The 21,021-nt window shown below is 40.0% G+C and overlaps 1 protein-coding gene across 6 annotated transcripts in view; it reads right to left on the bottom strand.

The window, feature by feature from the left end:
- ELAVL4 (ELAV like RNA binding protein 4) overlaps nt 1–21,021 on the bottom strand; it is a 79,365-nt gene that overhangs the window by 44,371 nt on the left and 13,973 nt on the right. Inside the window, exon 1 of one of the 6 annotated variants that reach the window (XM_056497980.1) lies at nt 18,184–18,300. The exons of 2 other annotated variants lie outside the window; for them this stretch is intronic. In XM_056497980.1, coding sequence (XP_056353955.1) covers nt 18,184–18,300 — 117 coding nt within the window. Of the gene's footprint in view, nt 1–14,585; nt 14,897–15,363; nt 15,730–18,183; nt 18,301–21,021 lie in introns of those variants that run through there. 3 more of the 6 variants (XM_056497983.1, XM_056497985.1, XM_056497982.1) reach the window with 3 other exon arrangements.

Here is a 21,021-nt window from a genome sequence, read left to right as displayed (position 1 = left end):
CTACCAAAATATCAAAGAAGGCTCTAAATCTGCCTAACTCATTAAGGGCTTAATCTGGACACAGGCAAAGCAAATGTTGAAAATTCGAGAGTTACTTAACCCCGATGCCACTTTTTTAAAAACAAAATATACTGTTATTCCCTGAAAGTATTCTTAAATCTCCATAAACAAGTAAACTTAGCAATTTGTGCTCTGAGCAACACCTCTTTGTGTAGACCTTTTCTGACCCAATTTAGGCACTTACTACCGGTCCTGAAATATTACAGTGCAAATGTCATGTGTGATGACATTCACATGCTACCGGTATAAAGAGGCATTTTATTTTTTGGGGGGCAATAGCTTGCCAAACTCCCAATACAGCAATATGATACTCTATATATAGGGTAATATCTTTGAAGAAGAATAAACTGCAGTTGTTGCTAATAGACATTTGACCATGTAGCCACTAATAATCTGAATATCCTAACACTGAGAAATACTACCTGTGATAAAATTTCAACTGATTTCATAAGTTACATGTTTCAAATTGTGCAAGTATTTCATCAGACTGCTGCTTTTAAAAATGATGATTTCCTGGTGTACTACTTTTCTCACTATGGTAATGTATCAGCAAAGCACGAGGTATTTTAGTTTGACAGATTTCACAAATAAATGCTTTGGGGAAGACAACATAAGCTTTGCCAGTGTTTTGCAAAACACTGCTTACCAAAAGGCTTGGTATAAACCACTCCCACAGAGTATCTGCCACAAATACCCATTAGAGCAACTCCTACATTACTAACATTTCGGAAATACTTCCATCACATCTTTGTTGTTTTTTCAATTAATTCAATTAATTTCAATTTATTCCTGCTAAAATATTAGCTCCAACAATAACACAAAAAATACCTGTATGTATAAACACAACTATTACAATTACAAACTATTACAAGCTGGAGTAACTGACACTAATCTTCACTTATTACAGTAAATGTGTGACATCCATCTACCATTACAAAGCACAGTTAATGAATCATTTGGAAAACTACCCACAGACTAAGACAGCCTTATCTCCCTATTGCATGCATAAGCAATAGCCAATGGCTCAATAAATGTAAATATACATTTTTTGTATTTACAAAATTTGTTTTCAGCAGTATAAAAAGAACTGCATGTTGAACTGAGGCTGCCACAACTGTACACTGAAAGGAGCTTGCATTCAGCAAATAATCAGCACCCATTCTTGCTATCTGAATTATGTATACTCCACTGACCATATTCCACAATAAATAGAAATTATTTGGTATATATTAAAAAAGTCACAATTAAGAGTCTTAAGAATAAGTGTTATTTATAGGCACTAAAGAGAAGTGTTTTTAAACATACCACAAACAATCTTTTCCTAAAATCAAAATCTGAAAAATATTCTAAACCTCAGAAAATTCATGCAGACATATCCATTTTGAGGACTCAGAAGTCAAAAAAGTTAGCTGTGAATAATGAACTGTTCGCAGCACCTAAATGCCAAGAAAAATGATCATGGCAAATTACATCTCATGAAGAATTCATGAAGTCTAATTTTATATTATTTCTAAGTGTTCATTAATGAACAAACTCAGAACATTCTCCCTTAAAAAAGAGTTTAGATAAATAATGCAAAGCTCTTACTTTATCTAAAAAAGCTCTTTAATTAGCATTGCAAGTTGTTTGCTTTTACAAGTGAAAACAAATGGTGCCATGGCAGAGGTCCCACAGCCATCTCGTGAAAAACGATGACAAAAGAAGAAACAAACAAAACCTCTCAAAGAAAATAAATGTAGATTCACAAAGGTTTCCCTCACACAATGAGAAACAGGCTTTAACTCCCTGCATATCTGCTCTTTTGAATGGAAGGCAGCACAGTAAAAGTCTTTTTCCCCCAGAACTTTTGTGCAGGTGAGAAAAACCCCATTTACAGGAGCCTGACCAACCCATCCACAGCCTGGCCATCTGCTGAGCCATGAATAGCCATGCCAAGGCCAGGAGGTCGGTCCATGGGCATGGAGTGGAACACACAAACACATCCAGGTCCTTCAGCCCTGTTCCAGCCCCGGAACCCCAGCCCAATTTAAAATGTACCCACTGCCACCCGCTCCGTGGGGACTTAGCACATTTTTGCACAATGAGGCACTGGATCACAAAATGTTCAGGACACATCATGCCACCTTCCCTTGGGAGCGTTAAAGGAAGAAAACAAAGTGATTTTAAGCCTTCCTTGGTTCAAAATCACAACTGCAGCCAGAGCAAGAAGCAGGTGCACCTGAACCACACGTGGGCTTCTTTCTAAAGTGACCTCAGGAGTGGCAAATGATGCTCTGTGTGCAGCTCCAGAACAGATTCTCTTAACTGTAACTGTCAAATTTCACTGTCAATTACATTTTTATTAAAGCTTACGTACTGCACAACTAGACTTTGCTATTATTTACCTAATAAATACATCATGAACATGAAATAAGGGAGGAAAATGAAGCTTTTTAGTCTATCTGCCTGGAGGCAAATCCAATACCCCAGAAACAAATCATTATCTAACCCTCCGTATTTTGACATGTTCCCCACTCATATGCACTTCAACATGCTACATCTTTACCTCCCTGGGAGTAAAAGTCATATTAAATATTTTAAATATAGATATAGCTGAAAGTCTCAGCCCAGAAAACTAGTAATCTCTGGCTCTCATGCCAGATACAGCCGTCTCAACTTGCCTTCAGTGTGCTGCACTCAGGTTGAAATGGCATTCAAACACTTTCAGCAAATTCACATTTATGGGTGCCACAATAATTGTACAGAGCACACAAATGATCCAAATGGAAAAGAGAACAAATGCATTCATTTTAAGATCTCAGTTCAAATAAAGGAGAAAATAATTTTCGTTAATAGCTAAATTTATCCTGAACCAGTCCATTTTGCATGAATATGGTAAAACAAAATATTCTGTCCCAAATCTGCAGTGAAGTGAATGCAAAGTTTATTGGCAATATTACTTGTTATCACAGCAGTGCCTGAAGGACATAACCGATAGCAGCACCAAGTTGTGCTGTACAAACGGACAGTAAGGCAAGGACTGCTGCTCTACCAACACAGTAACAAAAAGGAGAATAGCAAAATCTGTTATTTTTTATTCCAAATTTCATAGAAGTGAAATAAAGTCAAACCAGATGAAAGTATCTAGGCAAACTGCTGAAGTTACACAGAAAGCTGTGACAGTCCCATAACACACCACCTTACCCTCAAACCTAGCCCACTGATTAAGGTACAACTCCTAACAACCTTATCAAAAAGAAAAGCAATATAATAATGATGGCATCAAACTGCAGGGTTTTTTGAGGGTTTCAGAAAAATGTGTTCTGTTCCCACAAAGTCTGGACTCTACAGTTTTGCATTTGATTTAAAGGACAAAAGAGAATGAGTAGGGCGGAAAAAGCAGACGCCAAAATAATTCACAACTATTTCAACACCAATAGCTACTAGTTGAGTAGTAGGGGAAAACACTCTTGGAACTACACAGCCAATAACTACACTAAAGATAGGAACAAAGGCACCATATAGCACACTTTGCATAATCTCTTACTCTTCCTGCAGGTACTCTGGGGGTAAGAAATTGGAGGAGGAGAACTACAATTATCATTCATACAGCTGAGCACTCTGCAAAGCTCAGAGGAAGCACACAGGACTGGGGAGCAGATGCACAGACAGGCACTCCATGCACAGCAGTTTCTGGGGAGCATGGCACATTTGTAAGGACAACAATGTTTGTCCAGAAGCAGAACATAGTTATAGTTCTGTGCTGTGTACTACCTCAACTCACAATGAGATCCTTTATGAACTTCTACTGAGCTTTACTTTTAACTGTTGGCAGATTTTTCTTTGCCTATTGCAAAGACTGAAGAAACTATGCCTTTTGGAACCTCAGAGGTGTTTGGCTCTATTCTTCAGTGTTCTCACAATATCTTAAAGTCCACAGCAACAGCACTTGGGAAATGGTGAGAAAGTGGTATAACAGGTGATAGGTATAGAAGTTACCTTCTGTCCCTGGATCAGGGTTGTCCTTTTCACTACAGCAAGCTGACTTTTGGAATGCCAGCCAGTTATCCCCTATGTTATTTCAAATGGTTTCACCAGAATTTATGACAATTTCTACCATTATTCAAACACCACTCTGGAACACATCTTTGGAGAAAGCCATCACCGAAACCACCGGGAGAGGAAAACGGATGGTGTCCCGTCTATTAGATGGGTTATCCAACCAGCTCAGGTTAAAAACCCTTACAGCCACTTGTATCCCACAGACCATGGACTGCAACTGAGGCTGGTGGAAGGGATGTGTCCTACTTCTGTCCTGGGACACGGCCATCAATGGCTCCTGCCCATCCGCATCCCTGGGGGTCACCCACTGCCTCTGCTCAAAGGTCTACACTATTTTTGAACTGAAATAAAGACAACACGGTCAGGCTTTCAGTTCTGAAGGAACATCTATTTCTTCTTCAATCACACTTCTACTTCTGCCAAATTCATACCAGGCAACCCTGTGCCTAAAATTTTACAAGGGCGTTATTTTAGTAATTTCATCATTCCAGACCGCTTCTTATTCCCTCCTGTCTTTTCACTGAGGCTACTACTCGTTCTCTCAAGATGCTTACGAAGGCCAAAGGAGTCCAAAAAACAAATCTCAGCAAAAAGAGATCTTTCTCTGATTGACACTTCAAGCCAAAAATTTGCTTGAAATTTGATGAAACCATCCTCCTTCTCCATGGGCTGCAGTTTACTATATACCACAAAGGCAAGAGGTCTTCCAGTGACTGCATTGTCCCTCCTGTAAAAAAGGGACTGTGACTAACAGAAACCATGTTTGAAATCTGTGTCAACAGGGTGATAAAAAAAACAGATATACCACCAAAAATATTAAGTACATGAGGAAAACTCTGAAAGACTGAAGAGGGTCTCTCAAAAGCTTGCATATTGACAGTAAGAGCATGGTAGAGATCAACATTTAAGACAGATTCTCAGTCAAAAGCACATGCAGCCTAAAAATATACTGAAATGAAAGCAAAGGAAATTGAGAGAGTATTTTTATATTTCTTGTTACTTTCTGAATTTTATTTTTAGCTCAATTTTGTTTCCTAATCACTACTTACTTGTTTGGTTTACTGACTATCACTGAGTTATATATTGCTAATCTGTAACTGAATTCTATTACTGACTTGGGAATATGTATGTAGCACTGTGTACTGACGCACAGATTCCCACGGGGACGTACATGTTCGTGTAAGAAGCAGACAGCTGCAAGTCTTCAGCTGCTGTAGACCTGTCACAATTCCACTTTATGGTTTTTTTTTCCCTTTAAGAAAATAATCTAGAATCATTTGCAAGCCCGGAGCTCAGACAGTGAAGCCTGCGTTACGAGCCATACTGAAACCTAAAAACATCTACTTACCAGAAGGCAAAGCAAAGCAAGGACAGCGCGGGCTCTCCGTGAAGCCTAGGAACATCCAACCCCCCACTGCTGTTATTTCTACTGAAGTTCTAGAAACAAAAAGCTACAATTTTTAGAAGCCCTTAGGCAATTTAATATTCATTAAAGTTCACTGCAATAGGATTTCAGTTCCTAAGCCATAAGCTCTTCTGAAAATGCTGCCCGTGTATTTTTCATGCAGACAGGCTTATATTGGGCAGGAATGGATGGCTTAGCAAAACACATGCCCCAACCGAGATGTTTTAAGGCTCTGTCCTCAACAGGACCTTAATGAAGACACACTGCTAAATGCAATTAGGAAACACTAATCAACATGTGTACATCTCAACTGCTGGCAACAGCATCTCTATGGATACTGCAGCTTGCAGGTCTAAGCGAGACAGACCCCAAAATAGAAACTATGATGTTCAGCTAAGTCCTATCTCCATCATTAGAAATGTTTGCCTGCTGCAAGCTATCACTATTTCTCTTAAAACTTAACCAGATCAGTAATAAAAAAAATAGATTTACATCTTTTCCACAATTCACCTGTTAGTCTACAGTTCTGCGCCACACTAATATTGCTTATGGAAACAACTTTCTCATAAAATATAAGCATTCTTACTTCTGTAACATACCTGTAGTAGACAGTTACCATAAATTACTAAAAATATTATGCCATCACCATTTAAAGATAGTGAGCAGATAATACAAATTGTAAGCTTGAGAAGCTTATGGGAGCAAAATAACCAGAAATCACCTTTGAGTAAACAGAGGCAGCTGTTTACTCTGATGGTCTCACAAAATAACTACCTATAAAAAGGCTTAAATGAAGGAAGTTTTAAAGTACTGCATGGGATAAATATTTCAGTAATGCTTAAATTCAAACAATCTTATGCTTGAAAGCATCTATGCAAAGGTAAAATATTGTTATAGATTAGGAATATATTATTCATCAATAAAGGACAAAATATAAGTATATATCTGTCACAGGTCAGGCTAACAGAGCATTATGTTTTATCCTAGACAAACTACTAATCTCTGCACCACATAAGGGAAGCATTCCACGGGCCAAACCAAACACCTTCCTTAATAAATGCAAATTAACAGATATACGCTAAACAGCAAGAAATTTAAAAATGTACCAAAACTCCCCTTAAAAAGGTGAGCAGACCTCACAGATAATAATGTCCTGGTTAGAACACAATTCTGCTCAAGCACCCAATAGGAACTCTGCCAAGCTCAGTCCATGTTCAGGTTCAGGTGCTTGGGGACAGGGGGGAACCCAGACCATCCCTGCTGCCTGACTCCAAGCCCCAGCAATGGCATTTCACTCAGATGTCAAAAGGCAACTGGAAATACAACAGCCACTATTAGAGATCAATAGGGAGAAACTTCCTAAGAGCCTAAGCACACATGAACTAAGGCCCAAGTATTAAAAAAGTCAAACCAACCAAGTTACTGTCCTCTATTGGCTGTGCTTTCCTTACAACACACAACAGCCACAGGCAGGCGCTTTAAACCTGGAGCTGGATCCACTTCCATCCATTTCACCTCAAACAAGCTGGTGACAAAAGCCACGCTGTCATTATTAAAGCTACTACATCACCTAAGCACCCTGGCCACAGAGGCACTCAGCCCAAGCTGAAATGCTGGAGGAGAACGTGGCTCCTCCAGCAGCCGCATCGGCTACGTACGGCTGCAGAGCTCCTTGATCACCACAAAGAGCATCACAAATAATATTCACTTTTGCACTTAGCAAAGATTAACGATGGAAATTAAACTCAATTTCCATCTGAGCATTTACATTTGCGAGCACTTCTTTCAGGAGTTGGGTGATGACAAGCACAGACAATAAAAAAAGGATTCTAAAAATATTCTACTCTTTTTCCCCGGATTAGCGTGTCTACAGTTAAATATAAACTGTGCTCTATAAATTATCAAACACAATGTCAAATTCTGAAGTGCTCTCCGGAATATCACACAGAGCACACGAAATACAGAATGATAATTTTGTCCTGGCCCAGTTAGTCTAAAGAACAATATGCTACTGTGCTGGATCATGGAGTTAGTTCCTATCAACGGCCACACTAAAAATGGCCACAGCCAACACCGTAGCTGCACACTGAAATTTTCAGGACCCTCTGCATCAAGCAAAGAGTTTAATTCCCTGAACAGCTGCTCTCACAGGAAGGGAATCGACAGCAACATTGTCACAGTATAGCTGGCACAGGCATATTAGGAAGAATTTCCAGCATTCATGCTTTCTGCTAAAAATCAACTTCCCCCTACTCATCTACTGCCAGTAACTTCATTTGGAACAAAGATACATTAGAACTATTTTTATTTAAGAAGCATTTATTTACATACATTATTACTTCTACGGAGTCGTGACTGTGCCTTCTGCTTTACAGAAATAGCATCTTTGCCCACAAGATCTTCTGCATATAGTAAAGCAAAAAGTCACTGACCACCATGCAAAGATCAAGAAGGACCAACAGAAGATTAATACAGTTATTGCAATTAACAGTCACATTTATAAACCCTTTAAGCAGGCAGAAAAGCCAAATACGCCAAATAGCTCTGATCCTTAAAGCAGAATGCGTTAACACTCCAGCACAGTGTAGTGACTTAAATATGGGTTATTTCATGCCGTTGAGTCATGAATTTCACATTATCTAACATTAAACTGCTGCTGACTATGGGCGTCTACGTATCAGCTGAAGGGACTGAAAAAAGGCCCGGCCTTCCCATCATTAAAAAGGTTTGTTAGGTGTTTTGTCCATGTAGTTTTTTATGACCCTCTCTAACCATAACTCCAGAACCGGGTTGACTTCTACATGCACCAAGCACTTCATAGACACCAAGGGTCTTAATTAAACCATGTATTAAACAAAAAAATTCCCAATGTCAAACCTTCCAATGAAGTTCAGTCTAGTAATAACAATTCTCAAACTCACAAATACCAGTTTTGCTGTTAAGAGCAGTAGGGAAACATGGACTTCTGGCAACTGTGCTGACCAGCAGGAGCAGAGTCAAGATCTGAAATTCCATGTCCTTGCTGGGCAATCAGACATGTAATATTACAAGATGACGCAGTTCTACCTCCAATTATAAATTGTGAGTAAACTGCTGTCATTGCTAGTTTTCCAGAATGCAACCATAACAGATTCTTAAAAGGAAGAAAAGCAAGAAGGACACACATCCTTCATCCCTCATGTCCCTACAAAGGCTTTTCAACAGCACTTAGCCTGGGAGAAAATACTTGGAAGTGCTCAGGAAACCACTCAGCCTCTCCAAAGGGAAGTGCATGCAACGACAGGCCAACAGGTAGGACCAGGGCACAGTTACCTGCTCCAGGAGCAGCCTTTTGGGGCCTCTACCTGGCGATCAGGTGGGACCTTCTCACCAAGACGCCTCGGGACGCGGTTTGGGTTTCCGTCCGCGCTCGGTGAGCGCCGCCGGGCGCGCGGCGGAGCGGCCGGGACTGAAGCACTGGCGCTACTGGAGAGGCTCCAGCGGCGCTGCTGCCCTCTGCCAAGGCCAGCCTCACCTACGTGGGCACAGACGCCTTGCGCGCGGAACCTTCTCGAAGGGCTGCGAGAGGAGCCGCCTCCCAGAGCCGCCGGCGCCTGCTTCGACACCAACACGCATTATCGCGCCGCCTGCACCTCCAAGGGCTCCCAATGCTCCGAAGCCACCAAATGCCACCGCCCCGACTCCCAAAAATGCTGGCGCAAGGCTCCAGACTGGGAAAACTACCAGCAGCAACGTGTACGGAATTTCATACTAATTAGAGAAGTTTAATTTTGAAAGAATAAAATTAATGAAAGCTTATTTTTCCCCCAGAATTCAAGGACAAATAATTTCCCATCACAACAGCATTGCTGACGCAATTGCGCGTGCCTTAGCAACGAAGGCATACTACAGCATTTTATATACATCGTGCCTCTAAATATTGTCACAGCCAGGTTTGCATCTTGCTGTGCAACTACATCTCATTTCCAGAGAGGACACACAAAGGTTTAGCTATCCTTTGTTTTACTTAATTGTTTTTATTAATATTCTGTCTTCTCTCCCCATTTAATTAACGATTCCTAACTGCTTCTCAGCATTTCCTGACTTGTACAGGTTTTCTTAGCCATTGAGGTGAAAGTCCTCATGTAAGAAAGACACTGTCAAGGGTAGAACAATAGGTAAAGTGGGCTCGCCGCCTCTTCCTTACTTTTTGGGGTTCTAAAGAAGCAATAATGCATCAGGAGCTCCATTAGGGAACAGATTTTCACTACAGAAAATAAAGCTCAACTTAACATTGCCGAGCTAATTCTTAATGAATTCATGCAAGAAATGTAAATGCTACAAATAAGACAATGTTAGGCAGTTCCAAGAATTAACTGCATTCTTATTATAATCTCATCTGAGAGTATTTAATTTCTAACACTGATGTTCCAACGCTATTGCAAACTCTGAATATTTAAATGAGTAAACAACAAACAAAAGGTCTCATCTTCAGTGCCCCAAGCTATCATCCAAAACTAGTTATAATTAAAGGTGTGAACAACAGAGTAACAAACCTGCAAAGTCAAGGTTCTGAGAAATTAATGGGCATCACACCACTGCACCAGTTCAAATTTATCACTCATTATCTCCCCGACTAGCACAGTGCTGCTTCACATATTAGTGCCTTCTTTCCTCCAAGCCTCTCCTGCCTTTTCTAGATGGCTAATTTTATACAATTACTGCCTCTGACACATTGAGACCTTCCACCCCCTTTCTTCTTCTTGCTGTAAAGCTACTGACCTACAAAAGCCCCCTGCACCTAAAATATCCCAGTATTTAAAAAAGAAAAGACTGATCATTTGAGGCAAAAATCAAGCAAGCATCTAAGTATCTGTTTCTCCAACATCTTCCCTTTACAATATATCAAATGGTAAAAAGAACCCAAAGGCTAAAGCAAGATACAGGTACCCTTTAAACATGTTTTATTAGGATTAAATCTACAGTACTTGTTGAATTGCAACACAGCCCTCCTCTCCACAAAGTTCCCTAGAAAATTAAAAATGTGCTTTCTTTTAAAGTTGCTCCAAGACCTACACTGCTGGTAACTGGACGTTTACAGAAATGACTGGGAAGTGTTACATTACACAAAAGCCCTTTCCCTCCTCATCCAAATCCCAGTATTTTCCTTAATGTCCATTCAAATGGGAAGGGAAGATATACATGCACAAACACATACACACAAAAATACATGCATACGCTTTCTCCACCCTACACGGAAATGAAAAGAGCAAGAGCAAAAGAGTGCAAGGGGGAGGGGTGACTTTCCATCACAGATTAGCAAATTTTGCAAAATCTGGCCTATCCTTTACAGAGGTACCATGCTTTTTAATGTCACCTCACTCGCAAGAAAATTGTTTGTGCCCACTTCTCCCCCAAAACCCCAATGACATTGAAAAAATACTGCATTGCAGTATTTGCCAGTGCATCGGAGTGTATCCAGTTAGCTGTCCCACAGACAAACAAATGTACATTTTGATGTGCCCAGGCATTTAAATGAGGTGTCCAGAGGACACAGATTGCCAAAACGGACAAGTGGATTTGTCAAGTTACCTGCACCTTTCTCTCTCACACCATAATATTCTCTGCCACTGTCCATTTCTTGCCTGGGCTGCTTGCTGTAATTATTTTCCAAGTTCAAGTTCCCAAAGAAGACACCAAATTCCCCTGCCAGAATATGGGATGCATATTCTGCAATCATACCTTATTTCTTTTGAAAAATCTCAGGGTGTAGAGTGGCTCTAGGTTATGTACCAACAGTATGACAATTACTGACAGAAAATAACCTGCATTTAATTAGTACACTCCCAGCATACCAAGTAGGAAGGCTGATGAAAAAAAAAAAAATTCCCTGTAACTTAGAAGATATTATTTTTAAAAAATTAATCCATTAAATATATGTAAGATTAACGCAACCAGATTTCTTTCAATAGAGTCACAATATTTAACAGGACCAAATAAAGATGATGAAGACTATTTCAAACCCATTCAAATGGGATTTTTAAGTATACCCCTTCCAGCTCATTGTAACCATCCTTTGTCACAACAGCTCGGGCTCACTTTGAGAGAGCTCAAAAAGGTAAAATTAATAAAGAGGAAGAAAGTAAAGGAGGCAACCAAGCCAGTCACCACTGGAGAGGCATCCCTGTATCTAACATGGGAACTTGATTAGCAGAGTACAGGGGACAGGATTTTAAACCGATGGCTGGTATTCACATTGCATCAATATCCAATTGTAAGATTGCCTCCTTTCTGACTAGTATACCAAGACAACAGTTTAAAAAAAAAAAAAAAAAAAAGAAAAATGTCATGTCTAAGGACAACTACTATCTTTTTGTCTCAAGAGAAAGAGGTTTTACATTTTCATCTTTTAGTATTACTAGCAACCTTAATTCTATTTCGCTAACTTAATAGCTATTTGTCTATAGGAAGATTTACAATGCAATCTTTTACATGCAGAAAGAAAATGTCACTATGTACATGCAGGCTGTATTCATTAATATAATCTTAAAACAAAGAAAAGAGGAAGATCAGGGCAGGAACACGTGCACCATAAAACAAGGATTACATTATTTTTAAATCTTTGTAAAAACACGAAATTGAACAGAAAATGAAAATGTAACTACTAGCTGATGACTATTAAAACAAACAATGCAGCTGTGTAATAAAAGGCATCCTTATTTATTGTCATGACTAAGTTAACAGATTTAGAACACAGTATCTCTGTTTTGGACAGAAGAAAAATTATTTTACTCTCACGTACAACTACAATGCATGTCAGAATACATCTCTGCACATGCACAGGCTGTAAAATACGGAATTTTACACACGCACACACCCCCTCAAGATTTTTTTCTCCCCCTCTACATTGTAAAGCAGTGCAGTTTTCAGAGGGCCATTCAATCACTTTTTCACAGAAAGGACTGCAGCAGAAGCAATACTTAGAGCAAATTAAAAGGGGCATTTAATTTTTTTTTTATTCCTATTTCAACTAAGCACTACCATTCCTGCTTGAATTTGCATTCAAAGTAACCCTGCACCAGAGAAAGGAATAAAGTAAAAATATCTGCAAATCCGAAGACAGAAAGAAAGGCGTGTTCTATATTCTTGCTTTGCTTCTTATGCCTCCTGATGTGTGATAGATGAACATTTTCTGGGCAACCACATTTTTATATCTTTTACGCTGCTGTCTATCACTTACTAGTCTACTACGCTTTTTTAACACTTCTAGCACCACCAGCTATTTCCCCTTATTGTTTGCCACTACAATTAAAAGACCATCACAATTAACAAAATATTCAGCTGTGGTTTAAAAAGTAGAGTTGCCACAAGGAGCCTGACACTGGAAGTGGATATTGCTCCAGCAGATACAGAATAGACTGTGGCTAAAGGTGGGGCTGGAGACGAAGAGAAGAATAATTTCGGTATTTTTATAAATTCCTCTCAGTGCCTAAACCCTAAAACATGGTGAACTCCCCTGAACTGATTATTCTGCCATATAACCATCTGATTTCGTAAAAATACCAATATCACTTAACACAAAATCACTGCTTAGGGTAAATTCATTCTACCTACTGTTCTCATAGGGACATTTGCTGGAAAATTCTAAGAAATGATTTGCAGAAGCTATCAGCTGTGGGAGTTCACTATTATACCTCTGTCAACTTCATTCAATATAATTTACATTTTTTTTATACTGCCTCACAGGATTCCTTGCAATTTTTTGCACGTACAATTTCACAGCAGGGAGGGGGGAAGGAAAAAAAAAAAAAAAAAAAAAGATAACCCTCTTTTGCAAAGGAGAAAGAACAGATGCTTAAAACCAGATTTCTAGAAATCACTGTAAGCCTGAGCCAGAAATGTAATTAACACCTATTTATAAAGAATAATTAAAGTTGTGACTGCCACAAAGAAGAGCAGAGATAATCGAGGTAGCCCCTGCTTCTTTTTTTTTTTTTTAGATTTTTTTTTTTTACACTGTTTGCAGTATTCCCACATGATTGCCACCTGCTCCCCCACTCAGCTTCCCCTATGCTCGTTTCCCCGGCAACCTTTCATTGGCTTTTCCTCCCAGCTATCGCTTTCAGTTCGGCTGCTCAGTCTAATCTTATTTGTTTTACACCCATCAAAACAAGCAGCTAGACAAAGACAATCCTGTAAGAATGGGAAAAGACCGTCGCTTTGTTTCCCCGGTTATAATAAATATCCGCGGCAAAAGTCTGCAAAACGCTAAATTAGGGGAAGGGGGGTCCCCGGCGCCCCCCCCCATCCCGGGGCTGGCAGGAGGGCCGGTATTGTGCGGGCGGCCCCAGCCCCCACCCGGGTCGCCCCGCTCGGCGCAGCCCCGGTGCCCGCAGTTGTGTGTCTGATCATGCCATTTTGCACAATCTGTAAGGAAAAGCACAAAAGAGGGGACGAGATGAGCACGTCCGGGCTCCTCCGCCAGGAGAATACGGGCTAAAAATAGAAATACTATTTTTCACATAAATGGCTTTGACTTCTCCCGGCATTTAAAAAAGCACAAAACAACACGGCTCCCCCCCACCCCACCACCCACCCCAGCCCCCACCCCGACACAAAAAAAACACACCCTTGCTTGCTTCCATCCATCCATCCACCCATCCATCCATCCACCCATCCTCGACAGCACCGGCTCCATGGGAAACGCGATACCTGGATTTTTTAGAGGCGATTATTAGGTTTGTATTTAAGGCTGGTGTAATAGGAAGGGAGATGAAAAGGCATCATCGGCCGCCCGCTCCGCCAGGCACACGCGGTACCATGACACCGTGACTGTCAGCAGAGACCATCCGCGCTCAACTGAAACGCAACGTTCAATGGAAACGCTGTGGAGTGCCATCGCAGCTACAGACGGTAAATGGATGTACAGATACAGATGCACACACAGGCAGACATATCCCACCGAAAAAAAAATAAAAATAAACAAGGCTCTCTAATTTTATTTTATGACTCACGATCCGCCGCCCTGAACAAAAGAAATTCGCGAGGCACACGAGAAACGAGACAAAACCCCACGAGCAGGCTCTCCCCGTTCACTTACCATTTTCAAGCCATTCCACTCCATCTGTGATCACAAAGATGGACCCTTACAGCCCCTCACAGAGTCAAAAGCAAAAAGAGCGTTATGTAAAAGCTGACATTCCTTCTTACAGCGCTGCTGCCCAACGATGCAACAAAATCGACATATACTAGGCACTGCAACACATACAAGCCTCCTCCTCTTTTTATGAGGTCACGACAGGAAACTCTTTGAAATACAATATGCAGCATTTACTGAAGCTCATATAAATCACCCTCTTTTAAAATTACCATACCTATTGCGCAGTCCACCAAAAAGAAAATTACCAATCTCGAGGCTTTTTTTTTTTTTTTTAAACACCCCCCCAAGGATTTTGCTCTGCATTTGTATCTCCAAAATGTCAATGTGGAAATTAACTCTCCCCCACCCTTAAAAAAAAAAAAAAAAAGCCTCTTCCTTTTGCATTTCAGTTAGCCACATACCAGCCTTGCATTAGAAATGAGCTTTTCTCTTTATTCTGAGAGAAATCGCAATTACCTTAAAATGACAAAGTACATCCTTTATTAAAGGATACGCAGACATTAAATATGAAAGAGAGAGAGCGAGAGAGAGGGGGAAAGAGAAAGGGAGGGGGGGAAAGGGAGAGATCATGTACAAACAGATCAGTAGCAGAAAACTAAATTCATGGGAAAACACAGACTGAGAATGATGCAGATTCGGGGAAAATCTGTATGTTAGCTTCTATATCTACCTCTACATAAACCCGCTACGATCAGATTTTAAATCTACTAATACCTACCATAACCATTCTTAATGGCAAATATTGGGTGTCTTGAAAGGCTTCAACTCTTCTAACGGTTTGCTAAGGTTTCAGGGAATTATTTTATTATTATTATTTTTTTTCTCTCTCTTTTCTTTTTTTTTTTTTTTTTTTTGGAAGATCCACAAAGCACACTGCTAGACGTTTGTGCAGCGAGAAATTATTATCGCTAATAATAATAATAATAATAGCGGCAGCAATAATAATAATAAATAATAATAATAATAAGAGCTAAGTATATTATCTCGTTGTCTCAGTGTGGTGCTGCGGCGGGAGGGCGGCGGCGCCGGCGGCGGGCGGAGCGCGGAGCGGCGCGGGGCGGGACGCGCGGAGCGGAGCGCGCGGAGCGGCGCGGGCCCTGCTGCGACTGGCGGCCGCCGTCGCCCCTTTACCGCCATTTATGGGACCATCTGTCAGCGGCGCCGCGCGCTGATTGGCCGAGCGCGCCGCGCGCGCGGGGGGGCGCGAGGGGGAGGGTGTGTGTGGTGTGTGTGGGGGGGAGGCGTTGCGACATCAGGTGCTATTGAAATTAGCCGCTGCCAGATTGACAATGTTAATGATGCGGTGACCTCTACAACAACAGAGACCAGATTTCTGAACTGCTGCTTGTGTCTAGTAATTAAGGCCCGGTTGAAGAAACAACACGCAGCCCCGTATTTTTTTTTAAATTTTTTTTTCCTTTTTTTTTTTTGGTTCCCCTGTTCCCACCCCTGGGCCCGGCGCTGCCGTACCTCGGCCATGCTCCAGTGCCTACATCTCCTTACCTCCTGCGCGCCCCGCTCTCAGGTCCGGCGTATTTTAACCACCTTATCTTTTTCGACAGTTGCTTTCCGGAGAAATGCATATTTAATGATCTGCCTCTAGGCTTAAAGGCACAACAAAAGCACTTTGACGTGCATTTAAAGCTGCATTTATTTTCAGGTACTATTGATTTTAATAATCAAGCCATCTCTCCTTCCTTCCACCCGGTGAGGTTTTTTAAAATACGTATTTTTAAAGGAGTGGATTTGATGTTGCTGCCACTTGACAATGTCTAAGGCACAGCAGACACCTCTTTATCGGGCTCTCTCCCCAAACGACAGTAGTATTTCTGAATTATTTTGCCACCTCGCTTCATTATTCTTCAGCTCGACAGGAAATAAAACGACAGCAAACTTTGGGCATTTAAAAGAATTTTCTTTTCCAGCCTTAGAGAAACGTGCTTAACTTAACAATGCACACTCATTAATCCTCCGCTCGCTGCCACTGACAAACTAACAAAACTTCACTTCCAAACAGCAATATTTTACTCCCTTCCGACCACGGCAAGTTTTTTAAGAATTCTCACAAGTTAGGAAGCATTCATTTCTTGCTCTTTACTTGAGAGGTATTTTCCTAAAGCATGTTTTGTCCAAAGTAACAAAGAATGGCACTCTGTAATTACAACAAACCTTGAATTTACATTTATCTCAACTAAAGCAACCGAGTATTACTCTATTAATACACATAGGATCATTTAGTTTTACTGTCCACAAATTCATTTCAACAACTGTTTTTCGTTTTTTTTTAAAAAACAACCTCAGTATCACTGCAAGCATTTTTAAATGTAAGAGCTGAAAACTGAGAAAGCTAGGATGGGCCATGTTATAAGCTCACTTAGCTCTTTCCTAGAGAAAGAAAATCTGACTACAAGCCACCAAAACCATTTCCAAAACATGTAAATCAAATCATAATGCTTCTACAAATTTCATTTTAAAAAAAGTATAAATATTCACACTGCTAAGCTGGGGACTGACATTCAGTACATTTTAAATTTCTTTAAACCATAGATACGCTCACACACACAGAGACTAAACACACCAATAAAACGTATGAAATGTAGTAAAGCTCATAAAATCCAGCTATACACAAACCAAGCAAGGAGAAAAATCACATTTAAAAGACATCATACAATCTATTTGTGGAATGAGCACTGAATTCAATTAAAATATGAACAATGTGAAAGGCTGCAGAGGATTTCTCTCACCACGCATCTTTCTGAGCACATTTGTAGCTTAGTAAAAACTAGCATAGATTAAACTAGCCTGTAAGATACATTTCCTAACTCAAATTTAGGTGACCCGTTAGACTGAACACACAGACATCAAAATGCTACAACAGCTAGTATATTACCATAGATTCTTGTGCAAACATACATCAAATATTAAACTTAGATTTGTAATGCATATTTTTTTACTTAAGGTCTCTTCAGGGGTTAATAACACCGGAGAAGGCATCCAGAAATTATTTTTAAGTATTTTCAACTTCAGCCTACTTTGCTACTATAAATTCGTTATGCATATCAAGATTCAGCCATTTTTCTGAAACAATAATCGCACGCTGCTCCTCTAAAAAATTAGCTAATCTTATCTGTCTATAAATCCAGGTACTCTGCACACTGACCACTTTCCCAAAAAGCACCCCACACACGCAGCCTTTCCAAGAAACACTAAAACAAATGCTCAAACATCCTCAGAGGCCTCTCTCTGGAAAGACAAAGGCAGAATCCTATTGTTGAAAAGTCAACCTTATTCTCGTGTTTCCAATAGTACCATTTATCTTTCAGGGAAAGGGACTGACCACCGCATCACGGTGGTGACATTTGTAAAGCATCAGATTCTCTACACAGTCTCTCCAGCATCAGCCAGCAAGCCCCTGAGCAAAGCATATTTTTAGTGCAATCTTCCATCCCCACAAAAAGAAACTTGTCTTAAACAGCTAATCCAATATCAAAATGAAATCACAGGGTTGTTTCCCAGCCCCCCCCCTCCCTCTCCTTACCATAAATGAGCAGTTTCTTGACTCATTAATGACAGTTTCCCTTAAAAGAAGTGATCTCATATCACTGAGCCCCTCTCCACCACGCATACATCCCAAAGGTTGCGGGTATCTTAGCATCAGTAGCCGCTAGCAAGCTCTCTCATACAGAGCCCAGATGGACTATACCAGAAGCCAATTCAGCGTTAATAACTACCTACTCTGTGCAGTTTAGAAGCCTTACGTGGCATAATGTCCTAGGCAACAGCAGCCGATTGAAACCGCAAATAAAAGACAACCCAATTCTCCAAAAGCCTCAAAAGGAAAAAAATAATAAATTGAAGAATGATTTAAAAAAAAAAACAAAACATCTCTTACTTGCATAAGATTAAACTGAATCCTTCACCAACATATTGAAAAAGGAGAAAAAACAGATGCTGCCCAGAAAAAGTGACAAAATATTACCTCATTATTTAACAAAGCAGCATTAAGCGTCCTGCTGATTTCAAACATCTTGCCACAGATTTTGGTTAAGAGAAACAGAAAGAATCCTTTGCAAGCCCTCTGTCTGCAAAGGGTTCTTCAATTTTCTTGCGCACAACAGAATAGTCAATATGTTATTTCCCTAGAGTTCGCACATTAAAACATCTAGTCAGTGAGCTGAATTTTCCCCTTATCACACTGTAGACTCCTGTTATATGTACTGCTCTCTTTGCAAGATTAGCCTGCCCCAAACATGGCTGTTGTTTAAACTATTCTTTAAAGTAACAGTTCACTCCATAACCACCAGGTGGGCAGTGTACACAGATCCAAGTAACCATCTTAAAGATTTTTCTTGGAATAGCTGCTGGTTGTGATATACAACGTAAATCCCCCTTACACTTATCAAGCAGGAGGAAAAAAAAATTGTCACTATTTTATGCCCTTTCCTCCCCAGCAGCGAGCCCACAAACAAAACCCTAAAATCACTCAGCTTTTAACACAGATTTTTTTTTTTTTTTTTCTTTTAAAGGGACCTTAAAATTTATACAGGAGCTTTTCATTCAGCAAAAGTAAAATCCAATCAGTGTTGAGAACAAAGTGAAATTAAAAGGGAAAGCTCACCCAACTAACTGGTTTGTACTACAGAAGAACAAAAATCAGCATTATGTTCATAAGAGGGTTCTTTCATGGAAAGACAAAATTCAGCATGTAAATAATTCTGCTCTAAAATATGAACTACACCTTCAAGCAAACTGAAGACAACTTGATAAGATACTGCTATGACTTACTGTGGCTTAAATTCATTTATAAAACCACTGTTGCACGCATCAGAGCACAAGACCGAAATACATGGAAAGGATCCAGTGTTCAATAGCACCTAAGTCTCCCAAGGTATCAAACCATCCCTATTCCATCATGCCTGCAAGCTATTTAAGTATTTTTTTCTCCACTTTATCTAAGGTCAAATACCTCAAGAAATACTTCCATTACTATAAAAAAATACCAATTCACTCAACGCTCTACAGCAACACCCAGAGGCTTGAATGAGATTGGGATCTTTGTGTTAGGTGCTGTACAAACACATTTGAAAAGTCATTTCATACCGAAGGATTTACAAACAACATTTACAAGACTGAAAACACAAAGCAGAGATGTGAGAAAGAACAATAAAGAGCATCACGAAATGTCTTTACTGGCTGGGAAGAACTGCTGGAAGAATAGGGCACTTTCTGGCAACCACCTGTGCAAAGGCAGAACCCAGAAGTTTATTTACTGAGGTTAAACACAAATGCAGTAGATAGACAAGGGCTTCTTTAGATTTGTCACCTACAAAGCACCATTACCTATTTCTTTCATTTATAGCAATCCATGCTGAGTAAGTATATGCAGAGTAGTGATTTTCTTTGCTGGCCTTTAACTAATATTAAAGTGATGCAGTAATGACTTAACCTTCTTGAATATGTATTGAGTTTCAAGTCATCCCTTTCTATATGAGAAAGGTTATTTGCATCGATTTCTGTTTGCATGAAATAAGCTTATTTTCTCATTCACCATATGCCTTGAACACTAATTAAAAGTGTCACTTTCTTCTAATGTAAAAACGTAATCGCTTAGTAAATAAGTATTCTTGGCTTTTTGGTCTTTGTGATAATCTATTTAAGCACTTTTTATTCCCACGTAACTTCAGTGCTTTGATTACCACACACTCCTCTCATGTAAAGAGAAGTGTTTTACAAATGCACATTTTTGTTGGATTTTTTTCAAACAAAAAAAAAAAAAATTCTAGAATTACATCTTTAAGGACCCACACTCCTATTACCCCGAGGCAAATCCATCCAATCAATATGAAACCATTCACATGCCACCATCTGCCAAGCTGTAGAGCAATGTGGCTGGAACAGACCTCTTATAAAGCAGCAGTGGTCTCATTTTCAGTCTATTAGGGAAGCACCAGAGCTCTCATGTGCAAGGACACAACACTCAAGTCAGACCTCCTCACACCACTGCCTCCCTGCGCTGCTGCAGAACTCCGTAATTTTTGCTGCTACTAATCAAAGCAAGAGGGAGGAGAAAATGATCAGTAACAGTCCTATTCCACTGCAGCACAAAATAAAGAACTCAATTTAATTCCATCCTAATATGATTATAGCAAACCATTTAAATGCTGCTGCCTGTGAACTACAACCTGGCATTTTCCATCACCTCATTTTCTATTCCTCTGCAAAACTAAACATTTATCTCTGCAACAGTTTTACTCTTTTCCAAGACATTTCTCTCATACAATTAATACTTATTTCTTATCAAAGAGTTATTTTGTTGTTTGACAGATGGGAGGGTGCAGGTGGACAAGGAACCAAGGAGAGGCATGTGTGAGCAAGA

The sequence above is a fragment of the Oenanthe melanoleuca genome, chromosome 8 (genome assembly GCF_029582105.1).
Source record: "Oenanthe melanoleuca isolate GR-GAL-2019-014 chromosome 8, OMel1.0, whole genome shotgun sequence".
NCBI classification, from domain to species: Eukaryota; Metazoa; Chordata; class Aves; order Passeriformes; family Muscicapidae; genus Oenanthe; species Oenanthe melanoleuca.
The sequence above is the reverse complement of the archived record's forward strand: the minus strand, read 5'-3'. Positions and strand labels throughout refer to the sequence as shown.